Source organism: Notolepis coatsorum (assembly GCF_963971535.1).
Source record: "Notolepis coatsorum genome assembly, chromosome: 1".
Classification (NCBI taxonomy): Eukaryota; Metazoa; Chordata; class Actinopteri; order Aulopiformes; family Paralepididae; genus Notolepis; species Notolepis coatsorum.
In genome coordinates, this window is record NC_140165.1 from 241,329,528 (window position 1) to 241,346,831 (window position 17,304).

Below are 17,304 nucleotides of genomic sequence, written 5' to 3' on the forward strand. Positions count from 1 at the left end.
ACCCCCCCTGCTGCCCTATAATACCCCCCTTGCTCCCCCTATAATACCCCCCTTGCTCCCCCTGTAATACCCCCCTGCTGCCCTGTAATACCCCCCTTGCTCCCCCTATAATACCCCCCTTGCTCCCCCTGTAATACCCCCCCTTTGCTCCCCCTGTAATACCCCCCTGCTGCCCTGTAATACCCCCCTTGCTCCCCCTATAATACCCCCCTTGCTCCCCCTGTAATACCCCCCTGCTGCCCTATAATACCCCCCTTGCTCCCCCTATAATACCCCCCTTGCTCCCCCTATAATACCCCCCTTGCTCCCCCTGTAATACCCCCCTGCTGCCCTGTAATACCCCCCTTGCTCCCCCTATAATACCCCCCTTGCTCCCCCTATAATACCCCCCTTGCTCCCCCTGTAATACCCCCCTTGCTCCCCCCTTGTAATACCCCCCTTGCTCCCCCTATAATACCCCCCTTGCTCCCCCTATAATACCCCCCTTGCTCCCCCTGTAATACCCCCCTTGCTCCCCCTATAATACCCCCCCTTGCTCCCCCTGTAATACCCCCCTTGCTCCCCCTATAATACCCCCCTTGCTCCCCCTATAATACCCCCCTTGCCTCCCCCTGTAATACCCCCCTGCTGCCCTGTAATACCCCCCTTGCTCCCCCTATAATACCCCCCTTGCTCCCCCTATAATACCCCCCTTGCTCCCCCTGTAATACCCCCCTTGCTCCCCCTATAATACCCCCCTTGCTCCCCCTGTAATACCCCCCTGCTGCCCTGTAATACCCCCCTTGCTCCCCCTATAATACCCCCCTTGCTCCCCCTATAATACCCCCCTTGCTCCCCCCTGTAATACCCCCCCCTTGCTCCCCCTGTAATACCCCCCTGCTCCCCCCCTGCTCCCCCTGTAACTCACTCACTCACACTCCACAAAACTATATCCACACAATTATCACTGTACTATAATGTTGTATTATATTTTATACAGTAATTATATACTGTATTCTATTTGTAATGCTATTTTAATGTAATTTTTATGTTGCTATTTATGCTGCTTCTATTGCCCTTATTTTATTCTATTGTTATTGTTATTGTGAGGCTGAGGAACCAAAAACCAAAACCTTTCACTCTCCTGTACTGTACTGTAAGTGACAATAAAGAATCTGAAATATTCTTTTCCCCTCTCTTCTTCTCCCTCCCTCCCCCTCCCCTCCCTCCCCTCCGTCTGTCCTCCCCTCCCTCCCTCCCTCCCTCCCCTCCCCTCCCTCCCCCCGTCCGCCTCCTCCCTCCCTCCCTCCCTCCCTCCCTCCCCTCCCTCCCTCCGTCTGTCCTCCCTCCCTCCCTCCCTCCCTCCCTCCCTCCCTCCCTCCCTCCCCTCCCTCCCTCCCTCCTCCCTCCGTCTGTCCTCCCCTCCTCCCTCCCTCCCTCCTCCCCTCCTCCCCGTCCCCCTCAGGTGATGCACATGTTCAAGGGTTGCCGGCGCGAGGACACGGCGCCCCACATCTACGCTGTGGCCCAGTCGGCGTACCGCAACCTGCTGACCACACGCCAGGACCAGTCTGTGGTGCTGCTGGGCAAGTCTGGCAGCGGGAAGACCACCAACTGTCAGCACCTGGTCCAGTACCTGGTGTCCATCGCCGGCAGCACCGGGAAGATCTTCTCTGGTGAGCCTCCCTGACCCAGTAGAACCTTCCTCCCTGACTCAGTAGAACCTCCCTCCCTGACCCAGTAGAACCTCCCTCCCTGACCCAGTAGAGCCTCCCTCCCTGACCCAGTAGAGCCTCCCTGACCCAGTAGAGCCTCCCCTGACCCAGTAGAACCTCCCTGACCCAGTAGAAACCTTCCTCCCTGACTCAGTAGAACCTCCCTGACCCAGTAGAACCTCCCTGACCCAGTAGAGCCTCCCTGACCCAGTAGAGCCTCCCTGACCCAGTAGAACCTCCCTGACCCAGTAGAACCTCCCTGACCCCAGTAGAACCTCCCTGACCCAGTAGAACCTCCCTGACCCAGTAGAACCTTCCTCCTGACCCAGTAGAACCTCCCTGACCCAGTAGAACCTTCCTCCCTGACCCAGTAGAATCTCCCTGACCCAGTAGAACCTTCCTCCCTGACTCAGTAGAGCCTCCCTGACCCAGTAGAACCTCCCTGACCCAGTAGAGCCTCCCTCCCTGACCCAGTAGAACCTCTCTGACCCAGTAGAACCTCCCTGACCCAGTAGAACCTCCCTGACCCAGTAGAACCTCCCTGACTCAGTAGAACCTCCCTGACCCAGTAGAGCCTCCCTCCCTGACCCCAGTAGAACATCCCTCCCTGACCCAGTAGAGCCTCCCTGACCCAGTAGAACCTCCCTCCCTGACCCAGTAGAACCTCCCTGACTCAGTAGAGCCTCCCTGACCCAGTAGAACCTCCCTGACCCAGTAGAGCCTCCCTCCCTGACCCAGTAGAACATCCCTCCCTGACCCAGTAGAGCCTCCCTGACCCAGTAGAACCTCCCTCCCTGACCCAGTAGAACCTCCCTGATCCAGTAGAACCTCCCTCCCTGACCCAGTAGAACCTCCCTGACCCAGTAGAACCTCCCTGATCCAGTAGAACCTCCCTCCCTGACCCAGTAGAGCCTCCCTGACCCAGTAGAACCTCCCTCCCTGACCCAGTAGAACCTCTCTGACCCAGTAGAGCCTTCCTGACCCAGTAGAACCTCCCTGACCCAGTAGAGCCTCCCTCCCTGACCCAGTAGAAACCTTCCTCCCTGACCCAGTAGAGCCTCCCTGACCCAGTAGAACCTCCCTCCCTGACCCAGTAGAACCTCCCTCCCTGACCCAGTAGAGCCTCCCTGACCCAGTAGAACCTCCCTCCCTGACCCAGTAGAACCTCTCTGACCCAGTAGAGCCTTCCTGACCCAGTAGAACCTCCCTGACCCAGTAGAACCTCCCTCCCTGATAACCTAATTGCTTTTGGAACAAACACCCTCCTGTTCCCCGTTGCCAATTGACCCGTATTCACACAATGAACAGGGAAAGGAAAGGAATCCCAACCTGAGCATTAACATATTAAGAGCAAAATGTGTAAATTATTAAGCAAAACTAATGAGTGCAGTGGACCTTTTTTTATATGAAGGCACTAAGGCAGAATGTTTTGGCCCAGGCAGTGAGGGAAGGAGAGTGTCCGGGGGAGCCCACATCCCTGTTAGATTCAAATACATTTTACGTGAGAATGGAAAACTGAACGGGCTAGATTGCATTTTCAGAGTTAGAACAGTACAGCCTACTGTGGAATTCTCAGTTCCACCTTAAGAGATGGAATTACCCTCAACTGAAACAAGCAAACCGTTCCCCCTGTCTCGCCGGTATTACAAAACGGCTTTTTTCCTTTCATACACGAATGGAATACGTGTCAAAATGCTGGGGCGCAACCCGCGCTAATTGCTTAATGGTCGGCCTAATTACAGAATGTAATTACACAACTAAGTCATTAGCCTGCCTAATGCCTAACATGCAGTCTTACTGTAGATACTCTGTGGCGTTCCGCGGGATCGGCTGGCGTCTTGCTCTCTCCCCCCGTCTCTTACGTGTCGATTACATATAGTCTTTCGCGCAGCGAGGTCGGGGACGCGGTGGGAGTGGCTTATAGAGAGACTGAGTGCAGCTCCACTTCCACAGCGCCAGGCGATTCCTTCTGAAGGGAAGGTGTGATGTGGGGGGGGGGGGGGGGGGGGGGGGGGGGGGTGGTGAAGATGTTCAGGGGGAAGATAAGGGCAGCTTGAAGGCACCTGACACACCACTTCTTCAAGAATTGTGTGTGAAAGTTTGGGTTGATTTTAAAACGCGTGTGTTTGTTTGTGTATGTTTTATGCACAATTTTGGGCTGGTTTAACGCGCGTTGTGTGTGTGAGAGATGGATGAGGGGAGCCCCCTAATGAATCCCTGCAGAGGGAAGGGATTAATTAGCCGTGCTTATCGAAGCGCCCCAGCTCTCCTACTTAGCTTTAATAGGCTAAACCGGAGCGCCAGCTATTTAGCATTTCGGTATTTAGCCCGGCGGAGCGTGAAACAGGGGAGGAGATGCTATCTGTGGTCGCCTGGCCGCTGCCGCACAATACAGCACCACGCGGCGCGGTCGTACCTGTGCAATTACTGCCCTCGGGGGAGGAAGCGGCTTCGGAACGATTACCGCGGTTTATTAGAACGACGGGGGGCTGTTTTCAGACACTCGACGACCATGACGGCACCGCCGCCGCGCTCGGGAATCCGTTATTTCCAACGGGCGGCGTTCGTCTGTGCAGAGCGAAACCCCCGGCGGGCGAGCGCAGCGGGTCGGGGGGCGTGGTGGGTGAAGAGGGCCGTGAGGTGATCCTGGGACATATCTGTGGCATTCTCTGCATGAAATCAGCCAGAGTCACAGGATTCACAGACTAGCTAGATAGGGGCGACAGTGGCTCGGGAGGTAGAGCAGTCATCTGGTAATCGTAAGGTTCCCGGTTTGATTCCCGCTCCTCCCGGGCAGCGTGTCTTTGAGCAAGACACTTAACCCCTAATTGTACTTTGCATGGTCGCTCGCCGTGGGTGAATGGGTCAAATGTGAGGAACAAATTGTAAAGTGATTTGGATAAAAGCGCTATATAAGTGCACCATTTAGGATGTTAGAGGTAGTGGCGTGGTGTCATACAGACGCAATGTAGACACAACGGACTGCAGGGGCAGAATATAAACCAGGCTGTCGGTACACGTGACGGGGGCGACAGGAGGTAGAACGGTCGTCTGGTAATCGGAAGGTTCCCGGTTAGATTCCGGCTCCTCCCGGCAGCGTGTCGAAGTGTCCTTGAGCGAGACACTTAACCCCTAACTGCTCCCGATGAGCAGGTCGGCACCCTTGCACGGTCGCCATTCGGTGTGTTGAGTGAATGGGTGAATGTGAGGCATAAGTTGTAAAGCGCTTTGGATAAAAGTGATACAGTATATAAATGCACCATGTACATGTTCAGATGTCACATGCAAGGAAGAGTGGAACTCGGACCGGGTGCGATATAGATATTGATCGTCCCTCTGTGTTATCATATCTCGTTTTTCTTTTTGATGTTGTGAATCGTGAGAATTTTCTGTTTTTTTTTTCTTTTTCTTTTTTTATCTTTTTCCCCCTCCATTTTCCTCCGATTTTCTCCCATCCCAATGTTAGTCGTATGCCAATTCCCAATCCCCTTCCTGGTCGCTTGCGCACTTACCCCCCACAGTCTGTCTGGGAGAGTGGAGGCTACCACGTGCTTCCTCCGACACACGTCCAGCCAATCAAACCGCTTCTTTTCACCTGGCAGCGCGGATCCTCACTGAGAGGGCGTAGCGTGTGGAAGGATCACACTATCCCACTCAGGTCCTATCCGCGCTTAGCAGGGCGCCCCAGACCGAACTGTAGGAGGCGCTGTTTACAACAACCCGGACCCACCCCGCCAGCTTCTCCCACCCTCTAATACAGCCAATTGTATTAGTGTGAATGGCCAGCCAAGCTGGTGACAACCCCGGAGCTGTGAGCTGGATTCGAACAGGCGAATCCAGCTCACAGCTCCGGGGTTGGTGACGAACGCAATCTCCGCTACGCCACCTAACCGCCCTGAGACCTAACCGCCCTGAGAATTTTCTGTCTTAACTTAATGATTATTTAAGCAATATCACACTCTGGGTCATGCTGTTATAGTCAATATCAGCACAGCTGCGGCCTCATACCCAAGATAATCACAGCTGGCTGATATTCACTATAACAGCACGGCCCCGAGTGCGATGCTGCTTTCATACAACAGTTCTACAATCATCATGTGTTAGTTAACAGTAATAAGCGACAACAGATGATCATTTGTTTGTTTATTTAATCGTTTATTTAACTCCGCCAACAAATAGTTCCTCAACTGCACTCTTGAACTTGGACCTTTGCCCAATTAACGGTTATTAATAGAACACCTGTGCGGCGGAGTGATACATATAGTTAAAAGTCCCAGTGCTGTTATACTGAATGTCATGATGATTTCCCACGTCATCCAATCAGGAGAGAGAACCCTAGATATTTGTACTTATTTCAAGACATCTCGAGCCAAATTTGTTTACTGTACTGGCAGATTAATTTACTTGTTTCAAGCATATATCTGCTTAAAACTAGTTTATATGTATTGCATTTATGCAGAGTTCTGATTGGATAAAGGGGGAACGGGATTCTGTTTACTGCAGAGCGGAGGGACTGGGAGACCCATGTTACTGACCAGACACTCTATATCAGTGATGACTGTTTACTGCAGAGTGGAGGGACTGGGAGACTCATGTTACTGACCAGACACTCTATATCAGTGATGACTGTTTACTGCAGAGCGGAGGGACTGGGAGACCATGTTACTGACCAGACACTCTATATCAGTGATGACTGTTTACTGCAGAGTGGAGGGACTGGGAGACTCATGTTACTGACCAGACACTCTATATCAGTGATGACTGTTTACTGCAGAGTGGAGGGACTGGGAGACCCATGTTACTGACCAGACACTCTATATCAGTGATGGCTGTTTACTGCAGAGTGGAGGGACTGGGAGACCCATGTTACTGACCAGACACTCTATATCAGTGATGACTGTTTACTGCAGAGTGGAGGGACTGGGAGACCCATGTTACTGACCAGACACTCTATATCAGTGATGACTGTTTACTGCAGAGTGGAGGGACTGGGAGACTCATGTTACTGACCAGACACTCTATATCAGTGATGGCTGTTTACTGCAGAGTGGAGGGACTGGGAGACCCATGTTACTGACCAGACACTCTATATCAGTGATGGCTGTTTACTGCAGAGTGGAGGGACTGGGAGACCCATGTTACTGACCAGACACTCTATATCAGTGATGACTGTTTACTGCAGAGTGGAGGGACTGGGAGACCCATGTTACTGACCAGACACTCTATATCAGTGATGACTGTTTACTGCAGAGTGGAGGGACTGGGAGACCCATGTTACTGACCAGACACTCTATATCAGTGATGACTGTTTACTGCAGAGCAGAGGGACTGGGAGACCCATGTTACTGACCAGTGTAGAGTTATTATTTTAACATGTAGATCACTTATTTTAACAAAGAAAACACCACTTACAGCACCTGACAAAAAATGCATTCATATCACATATTACATGTACTGGGAAAAACACTAAAATACCGTCCAAACTAAGAAGATGGTGAATCTGTATGATATGTTGTCCATGTTGTCCAGCACTCTGTCAGTGTTGTGGAGGATGTGTTTGCTAACCTCCCCTCCTCCCTGCAGCAGAGAAGTGGCAGGCCGTCTACACCATCCTGGAGGCCTTCGGCCACAGCGCCACCTCCATGAACACCAACGCCAGCCGCTTCTCTCACATCGTCTCCCTGGACTTTGACCAGGCTGGACAGGTGGCCTCAGCCTCCATCCAGGTACCACAACACACGCACACACACACACACACACGCACGCACACACGCACGCACGCACGCACGCACGCACGCACGCACGCACGCACGCACGCACGCACGCACACACACACACACACACACGCACGCACGCACGCGCGCGCGCACACACACACACACACACACACACACACACACACACACACACACATATATATATACACACACACACGTATATATACACACACACATATACACACACATATGTACACTATATACACACACACGTGCATATACACACACACACACACACGCACGCACACACACACACACACACACACACACACACACACACACACACACACACACACACACACACACACACATACACACACACATATATATACACACACACATGTATATATACACACACACATATACACACACATATGTACACTATATACACACACACGTGCATATACACACACACACACAGTCACACACACACACACACTCATGTATATATACACACACATATGTATATATACACACACAAGTAGAAAAAAGGGTAGGGACCGCACTCAAGGAATATCGTTGTTTTAATACCCACAAAACGTTTTCGACCGTACCGGCCTTCATCAGTGTGCAAAGGCCGGACGGTCGTGTTGTGCATATTAAAACAAACGCAATTCCTTGAGTGAGGTCCCTGCCCTTTTTTCTACTTGTGACTTACTATTACTATTTTTGGACTACGCACCTGTTACCTTCTCTACTTCCTATATACACACACACACACACACATGTATACATACACACACACACACACACACGCATTTATATACACACACACACACACACATATTTACACACAAATATGTACACTATACACACACACACACACGCATATATATACACACACACATGTACACTATATACACACACACACATATACATACACATTTACACATATATACACACACATTGTGTGGGCTGTCAGAACAAATAACTTGTTAATTGTTAGCATATTGTGCGCCCGCTTCGATGTGGTAATATGTAAATTGTATCATTAATATTAAAATTAATATTTGCTCTCTCTCTCTCTCTCTCTCTCTCTCTCTCTCTCTCTCTCTCTCTCTCTCTCTCTCTCTCGCTCTCTCTCTCTCTCTCTCTCTCTCTCTCTCTCTCTCTCTCTCTCTCTCTCTCTCTCTCTCTCTCTCTTTCTCTCTTCTCTCTCTCTCTCTCTCTCTCTCTCTCTCTCTCTCTCTCTCTCTCTCTCTCTCTCTCTCTCTCTCTCTCTCTCTCTCTCTCTCTCCCAGACCATGCTGCTGGAGAAGCTCAGGGTGAGTAAGCGTCCTGAGTCTGAGTCCACCTTCAACGTCTTCTACTATATGATGGCCGGAGCTGACAGCACTCTCAGGTGAGACACGTGGTCTCCTCTCTGTCGTGGAGAGGACCGGTACGTTAGTAGTAGCTGCTAGGATCCTGATGGGAGTGCTGAAATACCACCATATCACACCTATCCTCAAGTCCCTTCACTGGCTCCCGGTTCTTTGTTCTTTTACCAGTTTTAGCCTTCTTATTTATTTAATGTTTTTTTACTCTGTTACTAGTTTATAGTGTTCTTTTTACTCCTTTAGCTTTTGCTCCGCAACTGTAAAGCGCATTTCTTTTCTCCACTTTTTCTCCCAATTTTCAATTTTTCTCCCATCCCAATTTTGTATATCCAATTCTTCCCTCCCCTGTCTTGAACGTTGCTAGACTATGCCTCCCACTGGTTGGCTGTAGGGAGGACAGAAGCCTTGCATCATGTGTCCCCTCCGGTACACGAGGAGGCAGCCTGTCGCATCTTTTCACCGCAGCAGCTCGAACTCTCAGTGGCGAGGAGTAACGCGTGGGAGGCTCACGCTGCCCCCGTCACCTCCTGCTTCCGTCGCACCGGCTTCACCAAACCGACCTGTAGAATCGCTGTCCACTACCCAGATCGAGTACTTGCATGAATTACTCAAGTAGTACTTGAGTTATTGCTTATGGAAATACATTTTTAGAACCCATCTTAAAGCGCATGACAGCTGCAATAACGAGATATTGCGAGTCACACACACACACACACACACACACACACACACACACACACACACACACACACACACACACACACACACACACTACCGATTTTATTATGTACATACGGACATAGTGATGCACAGCAATATACCCGATGCTTAATGCGTACTGTCAGTCAAAACAGTCAGTTTCCATTTGTAATGATTACATTACCTCCACTCTGTCTGCAACAGCTCTCTCCGCTCATGGAACAGCATGTCCGTATCAATACTAGTCTATGAACGCTACGCAAAGTGGGCGACATGTTGTTTGGCACAATTTGGAAATGCACAAACACGAACCTCTGTTTTAATCTTTTATCCTCCAATCACAACGGTTGCTTCCCTCTGACAAATGTTGCGATTGGAGGATCAAGAAAAGAGGGCGGGTTTGAGATAGGTCAGTTGTATCGCTGGAGTAGACCTTGATATGATATGATATGATACGTTTATTTATATTGCCTTGTGTCAACCTCACTCACATCCACACCCGGCATCCCTCACCTGGGTGGAAACCATGTCGGTCGCCATCTTGGCTCATAGGCTTTGATCAGAGCCGTCCATCTGTGACTGATTTGAAATAAATGTAACAGCGTGGGTCCTTGACCCACTGTCGGCCTGGCCGCCCAATCAGAGCTCAATCAGAAATAATAGTATGTGACTTATGGCCATTATGGACAAATAGACACACATGCACACACACACACACGGTGTGACAGTGGCTCAGGAGGTAGAGTGGTCGTCTGGTAATCAAAAGGTTCTCGGTTAGATTCCGGCTCCTCCCCAGGCAGCGTGTCGAAGTGTCCTTGAGCAAGACACTTAATCCCTAACTGCTCCTGATGAGCAGGTCGGGCACCTTGCATGGTCGCCTCCGCCGTCGGTGTGTGAATGTGTGAGTGTTATATGAATGCAGTCAATCCATTTACACACACACGCACACACACATGCTTACACACACTACAGACCCACACGCACACACACATGCTTACACACACTACAGACCCACACGCACACACACATGCACACACACACACACACACACACACGCACACACACATGCTTACACACACTACAGACACACACACACACACACAGACACACAGACACACGCACACGCACACACACATGCTTACACACACTACAGACACACACAGACACACAGACACACGCACACACACACACACACAGACACACACACACACACACACACACAGACACACACAGACACACACACACACACACACACACACACACACACACACACACACACACACACACACAAGCAAGGGGAACATGAGAAGGTTTGGAGAGTTGGGGGAGCTTAGGTAGAGCTCTTATGAAAACAAGGCAAAGTGTGAAAATGCCCCGCGGCACACAGACACACACATACACACACACACACACACACACACACACACACACACACACACACACACACACACACACACACACACACACACACACACACACACACACACACACACACACAGACACACACAGACACACACACACTTAAATGTAGCTTGGCTGGTGGAAGTATTACCAGTCACTAGTGATTCCTCAAGAGGTGAAAAGTGCAGAGACACATAGAGAGTAGAGGGAGTAAAGAAGAAAAAAAAGAAGGAACAAAATAGATGTTTCAAGTCAGCCAGGCAGGTGAGAATATGATACAGGCAACCGCTTTTTCAAAAGGAGTGGCAATTGGAGGGAAAAGAGTGAGAATTGGAGGTGGAAAATTGTGTTGTGAATTGGAGGGAAAAGTGAGAATTGACACACACACACACACACACACACACACACACACACACACACACACACACACAGGCAGACATGAGTGATTATAATACCCCCCTTGCACTTTGCGCGCCGTTTTTTTTTACAAATATAGGACAATTACAGTACATCCATACCAACACAAAGTGTCTTTCAAAGCCCTAAGAGGTAAGAACGAGACCAGAACTGACCCGGTTCAGCCAATCAGACCCAAACAGAACTCTATCTGTTTCCCATTACCGGGTTTCCCAGCCGCCGGGCGCCGCGGCCTCCGTCCTCTTTGATGGCAAGAAAACAACACTCACTCTCTCCTCCCCCCCCGGAGCCAGGTCTGCATCTAATGAGACGTCGTGGAGCATTCAGCCTTCTCTTTATTTATCTCCTTCTCGTCTCACACTGCGTCGTCTGCAGGAGGTCGTGAACGTTGAGCCAACTATTCGGTCGCCGTCGCTCATTTGCTTTTTGTTTTTTTTAAAAGTCTTCTAGACCCAAGATCCCATTATTTTAATAACACTGGCCAATGTCACCGGAATGAACTCCCCGAAGCTGTTCCCTAGCAGCAACGCTATCGAACTACTGTGTCTCAAAGCCCGCCCTCCTTCTTGTGGATCCGCCCGTCACAACCGTGGCCTCCACAGCCAGGTTTGTCCGAGAGGAAGCAGCGGCAGTTGTGATTGGAGGATCAAGAATAGAGGGCGGGGTACTTTGATGTAAATATACATATAATATAAGCACCTCATTCCATCAAAATGTATAATAAAACACAAGAAACTTGTGCCTTAATGAATAACCCATAGTGGTAAATAGGGGGGGGGGGGGGGCAGTTTATGATGTTGATTGATCGATTGATTGATTGATTTGAAAGGGACAGATACAACTACATAGTTAATGCCTGTATCATAGTGTTTGTAGCCAAAGCTAATTCGCAACACCAGTCCCTTAAAGGGCTGACGTAAAACATTATAAAATAGGACATACAGTAGGTAAATAAAACGGTAATAAAAGCGGTTAGTGTTCAAAGTAGCCATGCCCTCACTAACATTATATATTGAAATTCTTTATTCACACACGCACTTTGATTATATGCACTTTTACTGTAAATTGTGCCTCTATGCATCACGCACTTTTATGATATGCACTTTAGGGGATGTTGATCTCAACCTTAGCATTTGTCCTTTTATATTGTCTCTGTCTTTTTTACTGTTTCTACTCTGCTCCTGTATTGGATTATTATTATAATTTTTTTGTGTTGCTCTGTACCTGTGTTCCAATGTGGATCCGTCCATACATGGCAAATAAAATCTCTGACTCTGACTGATGTTGTACTACAGTGCAGCTGCTGAACTGTAGTATTATGAGTGTTGGAAAAGTGCCAGTATTTCACCAGAAATTAAATAGCTTAGTTGTAAACTGGGCATCGTTGTCAATGCACTGCGCTTCTGCATTAATCATAGAACACATGAAAACGAAGGCATGTAGAACAACTATTGGATTAGATTAGATTAGATTAAAATGTATTGTCATTAAACAGCACGTACAGTACAACGAAAAGAGGTTTGGCATCCAACCAGAGTGCAAATGTAACCGTAAAGTGCAACAGTAATATACAATGTACAGGTGATTTAAACTGGGTATAAACTATATAAACAAGTACTAATGAGTGATAGTAAATGGTGCATTTATATAGTGCTTTTATCCAAAGCGCCTTACAATTTGTGGTCCTTACTTTCACCCATTCACTCACCTGCCTCGATCGCTTCCTGAGAATATGGACGTGTCTGTACTGGAGGTGGAGCGGGGGACAACTTCAGCGCTGATGGGGGAAGCGGTTCAGTGTGATTGTTTTTTCCCCTCCTCTTCCTCGCTTCATACGAGACTAATGGGCAGCGCGGTATGCTCTGCAAATAAAGTGGCTGCGTCCTGTCCAGCTGCTGGGCAGGTGGGGATCACTGCTGGCGAGGGGTGTAACGGTACACAGAAGCCACTAGGGGTGTAACGGTACACAGAAGCCACTAGGGGTGTAACGGTACACAGAAGCCACTAGGGGTGTAACGTACACAGAAGCCACTAGGGGTGTAACGGTACACAGAAGCCACTAGGGGTGTAACGGTACACAGAAGCCATTAGGGGTGTAACGGTACACAGAAGCCACTAGGGGTGTAACGGTACACAGAAGCCACTAGAAGCCACTAGGCGTGTAACGGTACACAGAAGCCACTAGGGGTGTAACGGTACACAGAAGCCACTAGGGGTGTAACGGTACACAGAAGCCACTAGGGGTGTAACGGTACACAGAAGCCACGGTTCGGTATGTACCTCGGTTTTGGGGTCACGGTTCGGTACGAGTTCGGTAAACAGGACAATAAAAAAAATTATTATCTTTTATTAATTATACTTAGTTCCACCTAGGCTTGCCGTGGTAGTCAGTGATACCGGTGTCATTCTGTGTTCAGTAAAAAAATTAATATTAAGTGAAAGTCGCACGGAAGAAAATTGGTGTGTGTTATTTGGCAACAAGAAAAGGATGAACATTTTCAGTAATGACCCTGCTGTGTTACAAACATAAATTTTGGGAAGGGGTGAATTTGGAGTTTTGAATTAAATTCTGCACGCAAAAAAAAAGTTCTGCACCTGTGGTGTTAGTGGTGCATTCGTTCGGTACACAGCGCATAATGAACCGAAGGTCCAGTACTGAAACGGTTCGGTACGGATACGGGTACCGTTACACCCCTACTGCTGGCGTGGGTGGCCATGGCAGACTGCTGCCGGGCAGGTGGGCATCACTGCTGGCGTGGGTGGCTGTGGCAGACATTTATCGACCTAGCACTGGAGCCGTCTGTCATTTCATGTCATTTTACCCATTCATTCTCTCCCTCTCTCTCCCTCTCTCTCTCCCTACCACAGAACGGAGCTGCACTTTAACCACTTTGCGGAGAACAGTGCGTTTGGGATCATGCCTCAGTCCAAGGTAATTACGCTCGGTGGTCAGATTGAAGGGTTCCCAGCGTGTGGGCTGACGGATGATGTCTAAGTACACAGACACAGAGGGGAGGTGGATGTGTTGATATGACTATAGGTGTATAATTATAATTACAGTCTTCTGTGACTCTCCTCATGGGTAGTCTTCTTGTAACGTCTGTCTGTGTGTGTGTACCCATCTGATTTGTGAATGTATATTGAAATAATGTAAAACATGTACTTTGGCTTAGCGATTTTCTCTCTCTCCTCTCTCTCTCTCTCTCTCTCTCTCTCTCTATCTCTCTCCCCCCCCTCTCTCTCTCTCTCTCTCTCTCTCTCTCTCTCTCTCCCCTCTCCAGCCTGAGGATAAGCAGCGGGCCTCACAGCAGTTCACTAAGCTCCAGGCGGCTATGAAAGTGCTGGGTATCTCTGGCGAGGAGCAGAGGGCCCTCTGGCTTGTCCTGGGGGCCATTTACCACCTGGGGGCAGCAGGGGCCACAAAAGGTATACCCCCCCCCCCCAACCCACGACTAACCAAAAGATTAAACCCAACCCCTGTTTAAAACTGCATCAGGTGGGGCTTTTGAGAAAGGCTGCGATGCGCTTCACACGTAGTGAGCTAAAACACAGTGACAACGCAGAGCCCCGGGCGACGTGTTCATACTGTATGTGGAACGTGTCGCTTCTCTTCACCTGTGTTCACTGGTTTTGTTTTTGTTTTCTACTAGAATTAACGAACTAACCACGTCGTTTCCGGATAATGTAGTGAAGTAGAATCTCCTCATGCCTTCACTGATTGGATGCAATAAGAAGCCCCCCCCCCCCCCCCCTCCGTTTCTCATTAGAAATGTATTAGTCCTTTCATTGCCGTCTGTTCTGACTCTTAATGTGCGCCGGCCTTGCTGTCAGTATGACTCAGGCGCTTTGACATCACCCTGCCCTCAACTCGGCCATTATTACAAATGGATGATGACAGCAACAAATCGCGCGGCCCCCGCTTATTGTATGACGCCGTGTGTGTGTGTGTGTGTGTATGTGTGTCTGTGTCTGTGTGTGTACATGTGTGTGCGTGTGCTGCCCTTCCGGAACGAGGGACAAAATAGCCAAGCGAAGCACAGAGGCGTCATAAATTCCCATTTGCCTCCGGTTCCGCGGAGTCCCTTAATTAAATAAGCGGTTCTCTCAGAGATACGAGGGAACGACGACGGGCTCACCCAGCCATTCATTAGGCCCCGTCTAGGAGGGGGCGACGTCCCCCCGCTCACCCCCCCCCAGCCCCCCCCCCCTTCCCCGCCTCCCACACAGGAAGCAGCGGAAGCACTTCTGAAAAGTTTTAATTTGGTGGAAGAGGAGGAAGGAGGGGAGATGGAGGGGGCGGGGAGGGGGGTGTTAGAACGCACGGCGGACACGTCTCGCCGTCTTCCTCTAATGAGGTGGGTGCTGCCGCACGGTACTCAGGCTCTTGTGATGTGCCTCTCCCCCTCCCCCTCCTCCTCCCCCTCCGCAGACACAGACCTAGACGAAGGCGGTAATGAACTTTTTAATCATCCCACCGCAGGCCGAAGCTCATCTCCACAGAGTGTGTGTGTGTGTGTGTGTGTGTGTGTGTGTGTGTGTGTGTGTGTGTGTGTGTGTGTGCAATCAGGAGAAAGTCTAATTTGTGTGTGTGCGTGTGTGCAGTCAGGAGAAATAGCAATTGTCTCGTTTATGTATGTACGTATGTTTGTGTGTGTGTTAGTATGTATATGTGTGTGTGTATGTATGTGTGTGTGTGTGTATGTATTTGTGTGTGTGTTCCACATCCACGCTCCAGCACGAGGCTGAGGGGGGGCTCACGAGCAGAAGACACGCTTGCTCTCACCTTCTTTTTATGTCTCTCTCGCTCTCTCTTTTTCTCTCTCTTCTCTGTCTCTTGCTCTGTCTCTCTCTCTCCCTCCCTCTCTCTCTACCTCTCTCTTCTCTCTCTCTCTCTACTCTCCCTCTTCTCTGTCTCTCACTCTGTCTATCTCTCTCTCTCTACTCTTCACCTTTCTCTCTTCTCTGTCTCTCGCTCCCTCTCTCTCTCCTCGCCGACCAGCTCTTGCTTCCCACCAGCCGCCCGTCTCTCTCCCTGCACCTCCTCACCTGAGTGGTTCAACAGTTGCTCTGCTCCTCCTCAGTTCACACACACTCCTCGTGTTGAGAGATCACTCCTCGTGTTGAGAGATCACTCCTCGTGTTGAGAGATCACTCCTCGTGTGGAGAGATCACTCCTCGTGTTGAGAGATCACTCCTCGTGTTGAGAGATCACTCCTCGTGTTGAGAGATCACTCCTCGTGTTGAGAGATCACTCCTCGTGTGGAGAGATCACTCCTCGTGTTGAGAGATCACTCCTCGTGTTGAGAGATCACTCCTCGTGTGGAGAGATCACTCCTCGTGTTGAGAGATCACTCCTCATGTTGAGAGATCACTCCTCGTGTGGAGATATCACTCCTCGTGTGGAGATATCAATCCTCGTGTTGAGAGATCACTCCTCGTGTTGAGAGATCACTCCTCGTGTGGAGAGATCACTCCTTGTGTTGAGAGATCACTCCTCGTGTGGAGAGATCACTCCTCGTGTTGAGAGATCACTCCTCGTGTTGAGAGATCACTCCTCGTGTTGAGAGATCACTCCTCGTGTTGAGAGATCACTCCTCGTGTGGAGAGATCACTCCTCGTGTTGAGAGATCACTCCTCGTGTTGAGAGATCACTCCTCGTGTTGAGAGATCACTCCTCGTGTGGAGAGATCACTCCTCGTGTTGAGAGATCACTCCTCGTGTTGAGAGATCACTCCTCGTGTGGAGATATCACTCCTCGTGTTGAGAGATCACTCCTCGTGTTGAGAGATCACTCCTCGTGTGGAGAGATCACTCCTCGTGTTGAGAGATCACTCCTCGTGTTGAGAGATCACTCCTCGTGTTGAGAGATCACTCCTCGTGTGGAGAGATCACTCCTCGTGTTGAGAGATCACTCCTCGTGTTGAGAGATCACTCCTCGTGTGGAGATATCACTCCTCGTGTTGAGAGATCACTCCTCGTGTTGAGAGATCACTCCTC

The 17,304-nt window shown here is 49.8% G+C and overlaps 1 protein-coding gene across 1 annotated transcript in view; it reads left to right on the forward strand.

Moving 5' to 3' along the window:
- The window catches only part of LOC311224464 (unconventional myosin-XVIIIa-like), a 283,821-nt gene that overhangs the window by 120,373 nt on the left and 146,144 nt on the right, over nucleotides 1-17,304 (forward strand). Inside the window, 5 exon segments of the mRNA XM_084309468.1 lie at nucleotides 1,445-1,655; nucleotides 7,278-7,420; nucleotides 8,713-8,813; nucleotides 14,176-14,239; nucleotides 14,589-14,733. Coding sequence (XP_084165594.1) covers nucleotides 1,445-1,655; nucleotides 7,278-7,420; nucleotides 8,713-8,813; nucleotides 14,176-14,239; nucleotides 14,589-14,733 — 664 coding nt within the window.